Source organism: Oncorhynchus gorbuscha, linkage group LG26 (assembly GCF_021184085.1).
Source record: "Oncorhynchus gorbuscha isolate QuinsamMale2020 ecotype Even-year linkage group LG26, OgorEven_v1.0, whole genome shotgun sequence".
Lineage (NCBI taxonomy): Eukaryota > Metazoa > Chordata > Actinopteri > Salmoniformes > Salmonidae > Oncorhynchus > Oncorhynchus gorbuscha.
The window spans coordinates 2827264-2846826 of NC_060198.1; the positions used below are offsets into that span (position 1 = coordinate 2827264).

Consider the following 19563-nt stretch of genomic DNA (forward strand, 5'->3'; position numbering starts at 1 on the left):
CTCTGCAACCCCAACGATAGGGGGCAGCACTACATCATTAGGAAGTCGACCACAGAAAATACGAGAAGCCAGGTCTCATCCGGGATTTTGATTGGTGCCCTCTTTACAACACGTTTGCAAGGTCAGCCAATCGTATATCTCAAACACAATTCTATGCCAAGTGTTGCTGGGTATACAACATAAAAACAACTGAATTTAAAACCCACATCAACTAGCAGCTTCAACGGCAGACACGGTCAGTGATTTTCCTTTGGATACGCAAAAGGTAGACAGCTAATGTATGACATTATGGAGCAGCTCTTTTAATTCGACGATAAATGATTTTACCTACTGCAATATAGCTGGCTTTGTTGTTGTCGTGCATTTTCCCGTCGCTTGGGACTTGGGCTGCCAAGTGACAACAATCGAGGCAGCCTTCAACTTTGTGATAACTGCAAAGCTAATGACAATATACAAATTATCCCTGAAATATACATTATATATAGAGTGCATCAACTTTAAGCTGTACTTAACTCTTGTTGTTTCAATGCTTACAATTTTTACCGTGTAATATCTCGTCATTGATTTCTGCACAACGATGCGGTCATTGTTTTGCCTGCGTAGTGGTGCGTCGTCGCAGCAGGAGCTTGCGATTAACTGACAGAAGTGATTTGCTTTGCTGCTTTCCAAAAACATTTTGTAGACCGATTTGTATTTAGTCTGGAGATTATCAATGCATGAATTAGGTCAGGGGTGGGTGGGGTGGGGGGCTTGTCTGGACATGTTGACGTGCCAATGAAATTAATGCACATCCAAATGAATTGAAACGTTATTTTATCATTTTAGGTGTCTGCATATTTTTTTTGATTCGCACGCATTTCCGCTGCTCCAAATCCACTTTTTAAAACAATGGCAACTGACTGCGAGGCATGGCTGAACGCTAACCCCCTTGGTAAGTTATCTTTACCAGTCTAGTCTGTCTGGACTTTTGATGCGGAAGTAGCTCAGTGATTACTGGTGACTCTAACTTGCAGTGACTGCAGCGGTTTCTGTAACCACTGATCATGATTTGTATTCTGCTGGCCTTACATTTTATATAGCCAAGAATAACATAATGCATTATATTAAATACACACTATCACTTTAAAACTATGTTTATAAGACAATTAGTGCATTGTGAACATCAAATGACCTTATAGTTATCCATAACCTCTGTCATGAAATATAACATCTGCAAATAGAGTTTGTTCTGGTAAATCAGTCAAACTGCCTTCTTACCTTGTCTTCCACCACCTCTTTCACCCCCTGCCAACAGACGCAGACGATCTGAGTGACTCTTTCCTATCGGGCGACGAGGAGAACGGCATTATCACCAAAAACATCAAGAACGAAATAAATGGCAACTGGATTTCAGCACCTAACAGTATCCACGAGGCCCGTCTCAAAGCCAAAGCGAAGAGGAGGCTGAGGAAGACTTCTTCTAAAGACTCTGGGAGAGGGGACTCGTTTAGTGAGAACGGGGACCCCTCCCGGGGTACTAATGGCACCGCACCCCCCACCAGCCCCAAGAGCAAACTGCTGGACAGGAAGTCTCGGGCAGGGAAGGGAAGAGGACTTCCAAAGAAAGGTATGGGGAGTTATGTCGATGTTAGAAACGCATATAATGTTAAATGGAAGATAAGAGAAGAGGACTGTCAGAGAAAGGAATGGGGGAAGTGACTATTTATGTGGTTATGTAATGAAGTGTTGTTAACAGGCCTACTTGTGATAACGTGATGTCACGGCTAGGGAAGGTAAGGCCATTGAAGCCTACCAAAGACCAGTAATGGGACGTTAACATTTATAGAGCAACAAGTTAGTCTGTTAGTGCTTTGAGCAGAAATATGCTTCAAGGAATAGCCCATCATTGCCTACATAGTTACAATGTCGTGTGTCCTATCTTGCGTGACCAGAGATCACACCATATTCTTGTTGGCTGGAATCAAGGCTACTCATGATCTAGTTAGTCCCCAAGAGATCTCTCTCTGTCCCTGCCTCTCCAACTGCCAGCCCAGTAGTAAACTGATTAGCGTGTAAAAACTAATGGCCAGGTGAGGCTGATCCATTCACACTCACTTATATTAACACAACTCTTATCTCCTTTTGGCATCTACTAGACTTTTGACCGAGACCTATGACCTTGAAGGTGAATGACTTTGTTGATGGTTTGTGGGTGATTCATGATCCTTCCTGGAGTCAAAAATAAAGGAAACAAAATATTTAAATCATATTAGTAATAGATGCTCCATAATTCAGCCCATTATAATATCCAACCAATGGCTCTTTGTCTAACAGGTTTGGATAACTGAAACAAAGACATGTCCAAAGACATGCAAACTAGGCAATAACAATAAAGTAACCTAGATGGCAAGAGCATGGTGGTTTGTTGTAGATGACATCACTTCCCCTTCCCATTGTGGCCAACAGCTCCAACTAGCCTGGCTTGTTTACCAATGACATGATTGACTCCTTTTAAATCTTATAGTTGCATTCATATTAATCTTCAAGGTGATAAGCTATTTACTACTTTGTAATCACCTTATACATAACTGCTGAATTGTCATGCATGTACTACTGGAGAGGAAGCTGCTTCTCTGCAGAGTCAAAGTGTGTGTCCCAGATGGTACCCTATTCTATATATTGTGCACTACTTTTAGCCAGATCCCTATGGGCCCCGGTCAAAAGTAGTGCACTACATAGGGAATAGGGTGTCATTTGGGCTGTAGTCCGAGCAGCTTGCCATACCCCCAGCTGTCTGTTCTCTGGTCCCATATTGACAGTGACTTTCAGAGTAAGAGTGCTGATAAAGGATCAGTTTAGCCTTTTTAGATCTTAATGGATATGATTATGTGGGAATCTGATCCCAGATCAGTACTCATGCTCTGAGACACCTTTTGAACTGGTTGGTTCAGTTCTTATCTGATAAAATGAAACCGCAGTATCTTTCTTGGCCTTTGTCAGTCCCCATTGCCAAAATAACATCTTGCAGAAGCACAGTACAGTTAGTTCAGAAGCACAGTTAGTTATTTTCTGATAGGAAAGAGCCGTATTGTCTTGGCACAGACGTATTTGAGTTATGTAACCAAAGAACGGTGCCATGATGTCAATGTAAATGCCTGGGCTTCTGTCCCAAATGGCAACCTATTCACTATAGTAAAGGGAGTAGGGTGCCGTTTGGAACACAGTCTAGGTCCCGCTGTGGTTTAGGAGCTCCTGTAAAAGTTAGTGGTGTAAGGTTTTGGAAGCGTAACAAACTATTCTATGGGTGGAATCTCTCAGGGCAACAAGGGTAATAGGTACAGTGCCTTGCGAAAGTATTCGGCATTAACTTAAGGGGGCTGAATAATTTTGCACGCCCAATTTTTCAGTTTTTCATTTGTTAAAAAAGTTTGAAATATCCATTAAATGTCATTCCACTTCATGATTGTGTCCCACTTGTTGATGATTCTTCACCAAAAAATACAGTTTTATATCTTTGTTTGAAGCCTGAAATGTGGCAAAAGGTCGCAAAGTTCAAGGGGGCCGAATACTTTCGCAAAGGCACTGTACATCATGTTCCGGAATCGGCCACGGCAGAGACAACATTCTAAAGGGGCAGAGCTATATACAGGCGAAATGTAACACACACACACTGGGTGGGACTTATAGGAGGGTGGGGGGTTTAAAACATGTAGGCCTAGACAAGCTGAGCTGCTTTGGAAATGGCTCTCTTCTTAAATAGACTGGCAATCTGTTTCTACAGAGCCACCAACAGATGTGGCTTTGTGTAACACTTACTTACTAATGAGGAATGACCCCTTTAAAACAAATAAGTGGTCTGTCACCAGTTGAGCCTTTAAAGTGCTATCCTTTCTGACAACACACACTCTATAGGAAGTGTCATATCGAGGAAGGGGGTATTGTTGTGCTCCCCTGATCTGTACCCCTGTATAGTTAGCCCAGTTCCTGTTTGTAGTAATGTTTCATATTGGCTTCCTCAATCAGTCGTGTCTTTGTCTGCCTGTGGTATTTTGTGACGTATGTTCTGTCTTTCTGGAGAAGGTGGTTTTCAGTGTTTCCCTTCAGTTGTATTGGAGACATCCTGTCTCAAGCACAGAACGCTGCTGTGTGTGTGCCGTGCTGTATATTGTACTGTTGATCTTCTTTCCTTTGTCAGCACAGTGTTTGTGTGCCGTTCGAATGTAGGCTGCATTGTAATGTCAACCCGCTGCAGGTGACCACATATCGGCTACTGGATAGTAGAATGTTTTTGAAAGCTCTGGGGTGACTCAGATCCAGGATCAGCTTGCCTTCCCTAAATCCTAACCTTAACCCTAAGAGGGGGAAATGCGGAACTGACCCTAAAACCAATGTCTAGGGATGACTTCACCTTAATCTGAGCAATGCATCAATAGTAGCAACCTTTTTATAACATTTACATTTACATTTAAGTCATTTAGCAGACGCTCTTATCCAGAGCGACTTACAAACTCACATTGCTGAAGAAAGGAGCATTCTGTGGCTATTTTTATACTGAACAAATATATAAACAATGATTTTATGGAGTTGCAGTTCAAATAAGGACATCAGTCAATTGAAATAAATCATTAGGCCCTAATCTATGGATTTTACATGACTTGGCAGGGGTGCAGACATGGGTGGGCCTGGGAGGGCATAGGCCCACTGGCTGGGCCTGACTTCCCAGTGAATCAGAATGCATTTTTCCCACAAAAAATACTTTATTACAGACAAATGCTACTCAGTTTCATCAGCTGTCCGGGTGGCTGGTCTCAGATGATCCTTTAGGTGAAGAATCCGGATGTGGAGCTCCTGGGTTGGCGACGGGTTACACATTGTGAGGCCTGTTGGACGTACTGACAAATTCTCTAAAATGACATTGGGAGGCGGTTTATGGTAGAGAAATGAACATTTAATTCTCTGGCAAGAGATCTGGTGGACATTTTTGCAGTCAGCTTTCCAATTGCACGCTCCCTCAACCTGAGACGTCTGTAGTATTCTGTGTGACACAACTGCACATTTTAGAGTGGATTTTTATTGTCCCCAGTACAAGGTGCATCTGTGTAATGGTCATGCTGCTTAATCAGCTTCTTGTTACGCCACAACTGTCAGGTGGATGGATTATATTGGCAAAGGAGAAATGCTCACCTCATAGGGATATAAGCAAATTTGTGCACACAATTTGGGAGAATATGCTTTTTGTGCGTATGGTAAACATGGGACCAACACTTTACATGTTGCTTCTTATATTTCTGTTCAGTATATGTGGCGATTTCTATGCTTCCTGTTAAGTTTTGTCTTTGCAGTTGAAAATACAACATTTTGGGCTATGTAAAAGACACTTCAGTGGTTTAGATGGTACAATGATTCTCTACACTATAGTTACTTGTTTTGTCGCAAACTATTTTAGCAACCAGGAAATGGCGGCGCGATTTCTGCATATTGCATCTTTTAAATCGCACTGCCAGATTATAATATTTTAATGTTTTGCTACATACAGATTTAAACTATTTTGCACCATGAAACTGTTTCTGTTTTTGAAAACATCACAGGCATTGTCTTTGTTCTTTGTCAGGTGGGGCGGGGGGCAAAGGGGTGTGGGGCCCACCTGGAGAAGTGTACGACCTGGAGGAGGTCGACGTCAAAGACCCCAACTATGACGAAGCTCAGGTATTGGACTTATGACCGTCTGCGTTAGGGTCCTAACCATATTGTACCGGAGTTTTACCTGCTCATAAGAACTCGGGGCCTTAAGTAAACTATACACGTTTTTTGGTATCCAGTCTTGATCGGCTTCATTGTCTACAGGAGAACTGTGTGTATGAGACGGTGGTTCCTCCGCTGGAGGAGGGGGCCTTTGAGAAGACGCTCACTCCCATCGTGCAGGAGTACTTTGAACACGGCGACACCAACGAAGTAGCGGTAGGTTAATTTCAACGTGTTCTCTGTAGGGCGAACTAGTGCTTTTAATGTCCTAAACACTGGTGGACCTGCTTCTGTCTTTTTATCTGACAGTAGACAGAGTTAATTCTGAAGGATGTAGCTATGTGCTCTGATTTGACCCTATGAGCCCACTCCCTCTTCTTGGCCAAGTCTCTATGTCTCTCTCCATGATCGACTCTTTATTCCATCTGACCAAAACCCATCCCCCTCTCTCCCCTCCGTAGGAGCTCCTGGGTGAACTCAACCTGGGCTCCATGTCTAGCGGGGTGCCCATGCTGGCTGTGAGCCTGGCCCTGGAGGCAAAGGCCAGCCACAGAGAGCTGACGTCCAGGCTGTTGACGGACCTGTGTGGCCGCGTGCTGAGCCGTAGCGACGTGGAGAGCTCATTTGACAAGTTACTAAGGGAGCTGCCTGACCTGGTGTTGGACACACCTGGAGCCCCTCAGGTAGTGTGTGTGATATCGCGCCGTCTAAGAATAGAAGTGTTTGGGTGTATCTGTGAAAATGTCTAATTGACCGTGGAGGCCAATGTGTTGGACCGTGTGCCCTTGTGAATGTTTGAGTGACTTAGCAGGCGCACTGCAGTGTGTATATGTGGTGTCTTTTTATGCTTGTGCTGTGCTTCTGTGTTCTGTTCTGCATGCAAACTGGACCAGTCTCTCAGAACAGAACGCATATGTTCTGTTTGGAAATTCTATATTCGGGTCATAAAATAAGAGCTTTACAGTTACAATAGTCATCTGACCGTTCCGATCTACTGTAAAGTCAAGACGCACTGTTCAAACATGGTATTTATTAGGGATCCCCATTAGCTGTTGCCAAGGCAGCAGCTACTCTTCCTGGGGTCCAAACACATTAAGGCACTTACATCACATATAATACAATACATCATATAACAATATTACACCACTACAATAAAACATGTATAATACCACCATACAACAATATTACACCACTACACATCTACAATACAACATGTATAATACCACCATACAACAATATTACACCACTAAACATCTACAATACAACATGTATAATACCACCATACAACAATATTACACCACTACACATCTACAATACAACATGTATAATACCACCATACAACAATATTACACATCTACAATACAACATGTATAATACAGCAATATTATACCACTACACATCTACAATACAACATGTATAATGCCACCATACAATAATATTACACCACTACAATACAACATGTATAATACCACCATACAACAATATTACACATCTACAATACAACATGTATAATACCACAATATTATACCACTACACATCTACAATACAACATGTATAATACCACCATACAACAATATTACACCACTACAATACAACATGTATAATACCACCATACAACAATATTACACCACTACACATCTACAATACAACATGTATAATACCACCATACAACAATATTACACCACTACAATACAACATGTATAATACCACCATACAACAATATTACACCACTACAATACAACATGTATAATACCATACAATAATATTACACCACTACAACAATATTACACCACTATTACACATCTACAATACAACATGTATAATACAATACAATATTACACCACTACAATACAACATGTATAATACAACAATATTACACCACTACAATACAACATGTATAATACAACAATATTACACCACTACAATACAACATGTATAATACAACAATATTACACCACTACAATACAACATGTATAATACAACAATATTACACCACTACAATACAACATGTATAATACAATACAACATGTATAATACCCATACAATATTACAATGTATAATACAACAATATTACACCACTACAATACAACATGTATAATACCACCATACAACAATATTACACTACAACATGTATAATACAACAATATTACACCACTACAATACAACATGTATAATACAACAATATTACACCACTACAATACAACATGTATAATACAACAATATTACACCACTACAATACAACATGTATAATACAACAATATTACACCACTACAATACAACATGTATAATACAACAATATTACACTACAACATGTATAATACAACAATATTACACAACAATATTACAATACAACATGTATAATACAACAATATTACACCACTACAATACAACATGTATAATACAACAATATTACACCACTACAATACAACATGTATAATACAACAATATTACACCACTACAATACAACATGTATAATACAACAATATTACACTACAACATGTATAATACAACATGTATAATACCACCATACAACAATATGCGTTGGTCTGTACCTTTGTCTCTTCACAGTCCCCGCTGTTCCAAAAGGTGTATTTTTACCTGTTTTTTTGTCTGATTCTACTGCTTAGATCAGTTACCTGATGTGGAATAGAGATCAAATCAAATGTATTTATGAAGCCCTTCATACATCAGCTATCTCAATGTGCTGTACAGAAACCCAGCCTAAAACCCCAAACAGCAAGCAATGCAGGTGTAGAAGCACGGTGGCTAGAAAAAACTCCCTAGAAAGGCCAAAACCTAGGAAGAAACCTAGAGAGGAACCAGGCTATGAGGGGTGGCCAGTCCTCTTCTGGCTGTGCCGGGTGGATATTATAACAGAACATGGCCAAGATGTTCATAAATCACCAGCATGGTCAAATAATAATAATCACAGTAGTTGTTGAGGGTGCAGCAAGTCAGCACCTCACGAGTAAATGTCAGTTGGCTTTTCATAGCCAATCATTAAGAGTATCTCTACCACTCCTGCTGTCTCTAGAGAGTTGAAAACAGCAGGTCTGGGACAGGTAGCACGTCCGGTGAACTGGTCAGGATTCCATAGCCGCATGCAGAACAGTTTAAACTGGAGCAGCAGCACGGCCAGGTGGACTGGGGACAACAAGGAGTCATTATGCCAGGTAGTCCTGAGGCATGGTCCTAGGGCTCAGGTCCTCCGAGAGAAAGCGAGCATACTTAAATTTACACAGAACACTGGATAAGACAGAAGTACTCCAGATATAACAAACTGACTCTAGCCCCCCGACACACAAACTACTGCAGCATAAATACTGGAGGCTGAGACGGGAGGGGTCGGGAGACACTGTGGCCCCGTCCGATGATACCCCCGGACAGGTCCAAACAGGCAGGATATAACCCCACCCACTTTGCCAAAGCACAGCCCCCACACCACTAGAGGGATATCTTCAACCACCAACTTACCATCCTGAGACGAGCCCGAGTATAGCCCACAAAGATCTCCGCCATGGCACAACCCAAGGGGGGGCGCCAACCCAGACAGGAAGATCACGTCAGTGACTCAACCCACTCAAGTGATGCACCCCTCCTAGGGACGGCATGAAAGAGCACCAGTAAGCCAATAAAAGTAACAAAAATTGAACGATAGTAAAATAACAATACAGAGGCTATATACAGGGGGTACCGGTTAGTCGAGGTATTATGTACATGTAGGTCGTTATTAAAGTGACTGTATAGACAACAGAGTAGCAGCAGTGTAAAATGTCTTGTGGGGGATGCATTAGAGGTCGACCGATTATTGGAGGACCAAAACAAATCCGATACCAGTTAATCAGCCAACAATTTTTTTTCTCATTTTTAATAATATTTACAACAATCTTGAATGAATAATGAACCCTTTTTATTTTAACTTAATACATAAATAAAATCTATTTAATCTCAAATAAATACGAAAATGTGATTAAATAATGCAAAAAGTGTTGGAGAAGAAAGTAAAAGTGCAATATGTGCCATGTAAAAAAAGCGACCATTTTAAGTTCCTTGCTCAGAACATGAGAACATATGAAATCTGGAGGTTCAATGTTCCCAGTTAAGAAGTTTTAGGTTGTAGTTATTATAGGAATTATGATGCGTTGACTATTTCCCTCTCTACCATTTGTATTTCATATACCTTTGACTATTGGATGTTCTAATAGGCACTTTAGTATTGCCAGCCTAATCTCAGTAGTTGATAGGCTTGAAGTGATATACAGCGCTGTGCATCATGCATTGCTAAGAGCTGCTGGCAAACACAGTAAAGTACTGTTTGAATGAATGCTTATGAGCCTGCTGCTACCTACCACCGCTCAGTCAGACTGCTCTATCAAATCATACACTTAATTATAATAAACACACAGAACTACGAGCCATTGGTCATTAATGTGGTCAAATCCAGAAACAATCATTTCGAAAACTAAACGTTTATTCTTTCAATGAAATATGGAACCTTTCTGTATTTTATCTAACGGGTGGCAACCAGTCTAAATATTGCTATTACGTTCCACAACCTTCAATGTTATGTCATAATTACGTAAAATTCTGGCAAATGAGTTCACAGTTCGCAACGAGCCAGGCGGCCCAAACTGTTGCATATACCCTGACTCTGCGTGCAATGAACGCAAGAGTAGTGACACAATTTCCCTAGCCTGTTAACATGAATTTTAAACTAAATATGCAGGTTTAAAAAATATACTTCTGTGTATTGCTTTTAAGAAAGGCATTGATAGTTGGGTACAATTGTGCTTTTTCCACGAATGCACTTTTGTTAACTCATCACCTGTTTGGCGAAGTTGAAGTAGGCTGTGGTTCGACGATACATTTACAGGAACCGCATTGATTATATGCAACGCAGGACAAACTAGTTAACTACACATGGTTGATGATATTACTAAGTTAACTAGTGATTCTGTGAAGATTGATTGATTGTTTTTATAAGAGAAGTTTAATGCTAGCTAGCAACTTAACTTGGCTCCTTGCAGCCACAAGGTCCTTTTGACACTACACTCGAGTAACAGGTGGTCAGCCTTCCATGCAGTTTCCTCGTGAATTGCAATGTAATCGGCGTCCAAAAAGGCTGATTACCGATTGTTATAACTTGAAATCGGCCCTGATTACTCGGTCGACCTCTAGTATGCATGGCTGTCCGAGCTGTGTGCTAGTAGTTTTACAACGGACACCTCGGTGCATTCAGCTTGTCAACACTTCTTACAAAAACAAGTAGTGAAGTCAATCTCTCTTCCACTTTGAGCCATGAGATTGACATGCATGTTATTAATATTAGCTCTCTGTGTACATTTAAGGGCCAGCCGTGCTGCCCTGTTCTGAGCCAGCCGTGCTGCCCTGTTCTGAGCCAGCCGTGCTGCCCTGTTCTGAGCCAATTGTCATTTTTCTGTCCCTCTTTGTGCCACCTGACCACAAGACTGAACAGTAGTCTAGGTGCGACAACACTAGGGCCTCTAGGACCTGCCTTGTTGATAGTGCTGTTAAGAAGGCAGAGCAGCACTTTATTATGGACAGACTTCTCCCCATTTTAGCTGCTGTTGTATCAATGTGTTTTTACCACGACAGTTTATTCATTACATGATTTGGTGAATGATTTGTCCCAGATACATCCCACACAGTAGTGACATCAACAAAAAGCATTGTATGTTGTTGTACTGTACCCTGTGTGCATAACAGGGCTGGGTTCAAACAGTATTTGAAATACATTTGCCTCAGAGTGCCAGGTGGACAAGGTTTCCACTTTGTGTGTTCCGTTCCACTGCGCCAGGCAAGCTCAATCAAGCCCAGTTGAAGAATTGTCTCAACCAGCTTCACCTGGAATGCTTTTCCAACAGTCTTGAAGGAGTTCCCTCATATGCGGAGTGCTTTTTTTGCTGCTTTATTAACTCTGCAGTCCACCTCATCCCAAACCATATAAATTGGGTTGAGGTTTGGTGATTGTGGAGGCCAGGTCATCTGATGCAGCACTCCATCACTCTCCTTCTCGGTCAAATAGCCTGGAGGTGTGTTAGGCCATTGTCCTGTTGGAAAATCAAATGATAGTCCCACTAAGCGCAAACCAGGTGGGATGGCGTATTGCTTCAGAATGCTGTGGTAGCCATGCTGGTTAAGTGTGCTTTGAATTCTAAATAAATCAGACAGTCACCAGCAAAGCACCATCACACCTCCTCCTCCATGCTTCATGGTGGGAACCACACATGCGGCGATCATCCGTTCACCTACTCTGCGTCTCACAATGACAGTGGTTGGAACCAAAAATCTCACATTTGGACTCATCAGACAAAAGGACATGTTTCCACCAGTCTAATGTCCATTGCTCGTGTTTCTTGGCCCAAGAAAGTCTCTTCTTATTGGTGTCCATTAGTGGTTTCCTATTCGACCATGAAGGCCTGATTCAGTCTCCTCTGAACAGTTGTCTGTTACTTAATTTATTTGGGCTGCAATTTCTGAGGCTGGTAACTCTAATCAACTTATGCTCTGCAGCAGAGGTAACTCTGGGTCGTGCTTTCCTGTGGCGGTCCTCATGAGAGCCAGTTTCATCATAGCGCTTGGTTATTTATTTTATTTAACTAGGCAAGTCCAGTTAAGAACAAATTGTTATTGACAATGACTACACTTGAAGAAATTAAAAGTTCTTGACCTTTTCCTTATTGGCTGACCTTCATGTCTTAAAGTAACAATGGACTGTTTTCTCTTTGCTTATCTGAGCTGTTCTTGCCATAATATGGCCTTGGTCTTTTACCAAACAGGGCTTTATTCTGTATACCACCCCTACCTTGTCCCTACCACACAACTGATTGGTTCAAAAGCATTAAGAAGGAAAGCAATTCCACAAATTAACTTTTATTTAACAAGGCACACCTGTTAATTGAAATGCATTCATGTGACTACCTCATGAAGCTGGTTGTGAGAATGCCACGAGTGTGCAAAGTTGTCAAGGCAAAGGGGGGCTACTTTGCAGAATCTCAAATATAAAATATTTTTGATTTGTTACCACTTTTTATTACTACATGATTCTATATGTGTTATTTCATAGTTTTGATGTCTTCACTATTCTACAATGTAGAAAATAGTAAAAATATAGAAAACCCTTGAATGAGTAGATGTATGCAAATGTTTGACTGGTACTGTATATATTTACTGATAGCCAAGGGGCACTCAGTCATAATTGACAAATTAAGCATTTGTGTTTTAATGAGTCCTCCAGATCAGAGGCAGTAGGGCTGACCAGGGATGTTGTCTTGATAAGTGTGTGAATTGGACCATTTTCCTGTCCTGTTAAGCATTCAAAATGTAACGAGTACTTTTGGGTGTCGGGGAAAACGTATGGAATAAAAAGTACATTATTTTCTTTAGGAATGTAGTGGAGTAAGAGTCGTAAAGTACAAAACTAAAGTTGTGCCTTACAGTATTTTTACTTTGGTACTTTACACTACTGAATACCACTGTGGTACTGTTTACTGTAGATAAGACTGTCTGAAAGAAAGTCATTGTGAGTTTCAGCTCTTTTCTTTCTGTTCTCCCCGTCCACACAGAGCAGACATGCGATCTCTCGCCTCATTGTCTCAGCAGCGCCAGGCACAAAATGCCAGCTCAGCGTAGTAGGCTGATAGAAGGGTTATTTATCATCCCTCCCTCTCTCACTTTCTCTCTCACGTGTCTGTCCTCCTACTCTCTCTCTCTCACTTCCCTGCAAGGCCACCCTCTCTGTTCTTCCCCCTGACTGTGCAGTCTCTTTCTCTCTCATTCCTCTCTTTCCAGACTGGTTCTGGTCAGATTCCTTGCGCTTGGGGCTCTCTTGTCTGCACAGACACAATGGCTTATTAGCAACAGGCTTTGTCCAGTTTGTCCTGTCCAGAACAGCAAGGCCAGCTCTTTCTCTGGCTTTTCTCCTCCCCGTCACGCTCTCTCTCATATCTCTGACTCATGTCAACAAACACTGCCACGGTCACCTCATCCCAAACAACAAGTGTTTATCCATCCAGCCTCTGGTCTCTCCATTGTTCTACTTTGATGCTAAATGTAAGTGATTTGTTGTGTATTTGCCTCTGCAGTAATTCATTGTAAAATGTGTATTGTACTATAATGGTTTATGGCTGTGCAGTTACACTTGCATGTGTTCCTGACTCTTCATTTCCAAATGGATTCCATTATTCTGCAGGCAGGATATTTCAGGCCCATGGGCATGCGATTTGGCAACCGTTCAGTCTGTCCTCTTTATTTTGATTTCTTTGTTGGCAGAGCTAACTTCCTGTTCTGTTGTTTTGGGTGGACCAGAGAGAACAGTGTTCGAGACCAGTGTGTGTGTGTTAACACTTTTCTTTTTGTCTTTCAGCTCGTCGGCCAATTCATTGCCCGGGCTGTCAAAGACCAGATCCTCTCCAAGAGCTACTTAGACGGCTACAAGGGGAGAGTCGACTGTGTCCATGCAAGGTATGTGTTGGTGTCCTTTATTAAACACGAAACGCCTTCTCACATTTCTGTGGTATGATCATGGAGATGTTGTTGAGGGGGTTTACAGTATACCCTTATAGGCACAACAAGGTCTGGGAGGCTCACAGAGATCTACAATACTCCATCAAAGATTCCGTTTTCAACTCCATACCAGTTTTTCAACTCTACTGTAAAATTGCCTGCTCCGTGGGAAAATGTGTGGAGTTTCAGGAAATTAGCTTTAAAATGGCAAAATGTTCTCTCTGATGCAGAGGGGTGGGCCTTTTAAAATGTTCTCTCTGATGCAGAGGGGTGGGCCTTTTAAAATGTTCTTTAGCACTGCAGCAATCGTAATAAAACATTTATCACACTCTAAAGTTGGAGTTGTGTTTTGATATTGAGGGGTCCCTGATGAATTTGCTATCATAAAAGGGGTCATCCGGACCCAAAAAGTTTGGGAACCCCTTGGGTTATGTTGTTGTTTGCCTTGTAATTTGGTGGGTGTATACAGAGACCAATGAGTGAAGCTTTTGGGGGAGTGTCATACATGGATTACAGACTAGTTGGTGGCTTGTTGCTAGGCAGAGTTTACGTAATTAAATGTCTTCGTTCTATGAATGCATTGAGAGAACTTGAGGGAAATCTAATACATCCCGAGGGATGGTTTATGGGAGTTTGGAATGCGAGGGTATAAACCAGGGCAGCAGAATTCATGACTAAGGGAAGGATAATTCCATGAACGAGGGAGGTAGAGGTGGATGATTGACTGAATGATGACAGCGTCCACACTGACTTGTCGCCATGTGTTTTTCCATATAGGGCGGCCTTGGACCGGGCGGCGGTGCTGTTGAAGATGGGTCTGGGCGGCCTGCGCATCGACAACCTCTGGGGAACAGGCGGGGGTCAGAGACCTGTCACCCAGCTCGTCAGAGAGGTGAGACCTGCTCATTTTATAGAGGACGGAACGAGCTGCTTGTCAGGTGTGTTCTCTATGCTCTGTCCTTTGTCTGCCAGCTATTAAAATCCTGTCTGTGCTGTTCTCCAAATTAAGTTATTGGAATGTAATTTCATTGAGCTTTCACTTTGAGAGGGTGAGGTCATCAAGACCTGCTTTAGTTTAACTGATGTCTCCAGTGATCACATGATATCGACACGTCCATTACGGCTACTCTGATGTACATGCCACCCTTCACGTGAATATCTCAGCCGTTGAACTATCTATGAGCGGGCCTTTTTGTTGTCATCGATGAACCTCCGGTGTTCAATGGGCATACATTGACTTTGGATATCCCCTTTTCTCTACTTGTATCAGATGACCCTGTTGTTGAAGGAGTATCTTCTGTCTGGAGACAACAAGGAAGCAGAGAGGTGTCTGAGAGAACTGGAGGTGCCACACTTCCACCATGAGTTTGTCTATGAGGTAACTCACGGCATCTGTTGTCTAGTTTTTCTTTCCCCAGTTTTTGTTGTCTTGTATGAACGTATTACCTGTAGGTGCATTGGAAATGTACTCTCTGTTGGAAGGTTTTGCTTGAGAATATCAAACTGATATACTGAATTTTCCTTAGTTGATTTTAAGAAAAGTTATTAATCTTGTCTTCCTATTATCAATAGGCCATAGTCATGGTCCTAGAATCCAAAGGGGAGAAAACGTTCAAAATGGTTCTGCAGCTGCTGAAGTTTCTGTGGGTGTCCTTCATCATCACTGTGGACCAAATGAGAAGGGTGAGCTTGAGTGCCACCTGGTGGTAACATTCTACTACTGCAGTGCAAATGGCGCCACCTGGTGTTGAAACTATTGTGGGTCGAGAACCAATGGGATATATAATACTTTTTACCTAAAAATCAACTGCATCTCCCTGTTTACCATTGATGTGATCTATAAAATGTTCCACACTTATTATTTTCATTGGAATTACATTGAAAGTCACTGTTTACATGATAATTATCTTGTTTGCAGGGATACGAAAGAGTTTACATGGACATAGCTGAAATCAACATCGACGTCCCTCGTGCATACTTCATCTTGGAGCAGTTTGTCGACAAGAGTTTCAGTGCTGGCTTCATCTGTGAAAAGCTGAGGGATCTTTGTCCTAGTCGGTAAGTATCTTTTTAATTTGCTATTTTTGTTTCTCTCTCACACACATCCATGTTTTAAGATTGATCGATATGTACTGATTTTGGCTATTTTCACAGTGGCCGGAAGAGATTTGTGAGCGAGGGGGACGGCGGTCGCTTCAAATTGGAAAGCTACTGAGAAGCCTTTTGTGCCAGAGATGTTCCGCTAAACTGAAGCTACTTTTTTACTATGATCCATATGTCAGTTATCGTTTTCCTTAACAGTGAAAGAATGTACATTTATAAAATAATGCGTAAAATCGCACTTTGTTCTTTAGTTGAAGAAAAGTTAGACGATACACCCATTTAAGGTGTTTGAGTATACATGTATAAGCTAAACACCCAGAAAGTGCCACACCTCAACGAGTCATTCCATGTTTTTTTATATTTTCTCTTTATTTCACTGCCACTCCTTTCTTGTTCTAGATGAAAGTGTTTGTACAAGAATTAAACTGGTTTGTGTATAAAGCTTTTTAATGAAAAGGGGGGACAGATCGTTGGTTCGAAGCAACACCTTCACTCACCAGCTGCTGTCTGTTTCAAGATCTGTTTGTGCTGTTTTACACAACTATCATAGGAATTTGGGCAAGATGGCACAAACAGATCTGGGTACCAGACTAGTCTATTTCTATGCTGTGCTTGACTTTTTTTTATTTAATTACAAGGCAATTAATAAAAAATAAAGTTAAGATATTGGGAACTAGTTTGTGATCATTTCACAACAAAATGGTGTCCAGAATGTTTATTTTTATATTTGGGGAACACTGTTGTGAAATGTAGCAAGTCTTAATTGCTCCCTGATTGTCAAAAGTTCAATAAATTGCAATACAAAATGTTTACTATTGTCAATGTATTTGTGTGAGTAGATGAAAGATGACTTGAGTCATGGTACTAGATTTAGAAAACACCATAAAAGGGGAAATATTTTATTTGAAGAACATGTTCACAATGTTATTTACCTAAACTCCAATTCAACTTCTCTCAGAAATAAGACTTCCCATAATCACAAGGCTATCAAAATAATCCCTGAGATTGATGCCAACAGTGCTATATTGCAATATTAGGTTGTGACTAGTGTGAACCTCTGCCCTCCATTGTATCCATCTTAACTTCTGTCTGTAGTCCATTTTTGTGTCTACTTGTGTAGCTACTGTCCTCCATTGTGGCTCATTCAGTTCCTGTTGCGTGATAATAAAACTACTCTGGCTATTGTCCATTTTGTGTCTACTGACCCTACTACTCCATGGGCTGCCATTGCATGTCTACTGTGTCTCCTGCTGCTCTTTCAGTGCCAGATCCTGTTGCTTGATGGCCTCCTGGGCCTCCAGTTGCATCTTCTCCAGTTTCTCCAGGGTGACTGATTTCAGAGGCATCAGCTTGGGCTTACACAGCACCATGGTGGGGACATCCTCCATGGACAACTGCCCTTTGGATGGTAGCATAACCAAGAGTGAGAAGTTACAGGCTTGTCTTCCAGTTATCAGAATGCATCCACAAAATAAGACCCACCCCGGTTTCCTGCCGCAAGCCTAGGAATGAACCAACTCGTACACTTACCAAGACTGTCTTTATAGAATAGACTCAATACAATCAACATGGTATACTCTTGTAGCACTGTGCAGTTTCTCTGAACATACTGTAGTTCAGTTTTCAGGTAAAGAGAAAACAAATCTGGTGGGCTACGTGTAGGTGTATCTTTTGGGGTCAGTGACCGGTTTCAACAGTAGAGAGGTATTTTCAGTAGGAGTAAAAACCTGAAGGAACATAACATCGGTCGGCACACACTTGGCAGTGTTTCGAGGCGTTCCTTCTACTGAAAGGAATGTGTTTACGGTATTTTAGAGCATCTAACGTTACTGCAGAAGTGAAGGGGTGGCTGTGTTGAGTTGCATGATAGACGAAATTGCTCATTTATACCAGTCATTATTGATAATGGTCGTTACTCACCTTGTTTGGGCAGCACTTCTCTGAACATCGATTTGACTTCAGGCATTATGTATTGTTAGGTCCAGCTGAAATAAAAGCATGAATAATTATAGTTGGCATCTGGAAAAATATTAAGGCACGATAAGATGGCTAGCAACTGTTGTTGAGCTTAGTTAGCTACTACACGATTTATTTAGTCACTGATGATTCAAAACATATTTATTAATCCTTCAGTCATATAGGTACGTGATGTTATCGTCACGAAATTGATTTTTTAACCATAACATTACCTCAATTGACAGATTCGGGTTGCCAAGCCAAACAAACCAATGTTTGTTCCTTTCCGGGATTGTCATCTGGCTTTTTCTTCTACAGTTTTACGACCCGGTTTAGAAACAGTGCTTCGCATTGCAGCCATCTGGTGGGCAGAGTTGGAAGTTTATAATGAGTTCATAAAATATATATATTTTTAAACACTACACAACATATAAATGTGATAAAGACAGAAATCACGAATTTTCTTTACATAATTTAATTTAAACATATCTTATGTAGCCTAGAGAGAAAATAAGGAGTGAGAAGATATGTCATATGTAGAGGTAGGCAGTGAAGGGCTGCCAACTTTTAAAGAAAGCTTGGAGTGGGATTTGCAATGAGAGTTACACTGCCTCCTGGCACAACCCCTAGATGGGAACTAGGGGTCCTCCACCAGTAAAATTTTAGTTTTAAAGCTAATTTCCTGGAATTCTACGTATTTTGACATGGCTTAGGCCAATTGGGGAGGGGGGGGATAAGAAAATAAAACCACAGGAGGCTTTGAACATGAAACAAGCTCTCAGAATTCAACGACATTGTTACTTTGACATTTATGCTAATATTTTTTGTAAACATGTTTTTTAAAGTAATTTGACACTTTGTTCAGACAATAATGAAATGAGATAGGAAAATGGGGAGACAGGAAGGGAGACAGGAAAATGCTAGAAACAGTGGGAAGGTTGGAAGTAGGGATTGATCCCCGTTCTCGGGTGGAAAGTTGTATGTGACATGTGCCAAGGACATGTACCAGTACACCAAGGCTCTCCACAGGAAATGTTCATATTAACGGTTCATGACAGTGGGTAACCAAATTATAGATTGCACTCTCCTTGTCCATAGACTGCTTTCAAGGTAAGGACACAAACATTTGTATTTTGACATTTGGGTGAACTCTCTTTAAAATCAGGCTGGAAGAAAATGTAATTTGCTCTCCAAGAGGGTTAGCCACCCCTGACCCTGTATATTTTCCAAGTGCTAGGTGTTTGAAAATGTTGTTGT

General features: G+C 41.3%; 2 protein-coding genes across 3 annotated transcripts; one reads left to right on the forward strand and one right to left on the reverse strand.

Moving 5' to 3' along the window:
• Nucleotides 1-83: 83 nt before the first annotated feature.
• On the forward strand, nucleotides 84-17160 carry pdcd4b (programmed cell death 4b). 2 transcript variants are annotated; one of them, XM_046330063.1, is made up of 12 exons: nucleotides 84-235; nucleotides 826-931; nucleotides 1295-1606; nucleotides 5591-5685; nucleotides 5824-5937; nucleotides 6183-6404; nucleotides 14108-14205; nucleotides 15025-15139; nucleotides 15518-15625; nucleotides 15820-15930; nucleotides 16166-16305; nucleotides 16402-17160. In XM_046330063.1, exons 2-12 carry the CDS (start codon nucleotides 889-891, stop codon nucleotides 16460-16462), a joined length of 1419 nt encoding a protein of 472 aa, XP_046186019.1. In that variant the 5' UTR covers nucleotides 84-235; nucleotides 826-888; the 3' UTR covers nucleotides 16463-17160. The 2 variants fall into 2 exon arrangements, with proteins under 2 accessions (XP_046186019.1, XP_046186020.1); XM_046330064.1 differs by having other exon boundaries at nucleotides 132-265.
• A 55-nt stretch (nucleotides 17161-17215) lies between these two features.
• On the reverse strand, nucleotides 17216-18636 carry bbip1 (BBSome interacting protein 1). The gene is made up of 3 exons (XM_046330065.1): nucleotides 18540-18636; nucleotides 18271-18335; nucleotides 17216-17749 (listed from the first exon to the last, which is right to left on the reverse strand). Exons 2-3 carry the CDS (start codon nucleotides 18314-18316, stop codon nucleotides 17586-17588), a joined length of 210 nt encoding a protein of 69 aa, XP_046186021.1. The 5' UTR covers nucleotides 18317-18335; nucleotides 18540-18636; the 3' UTR covers nucleotides 17216-17585.
• Nucleotides 18637-19563: the final 927 nt, after the last annotated feature.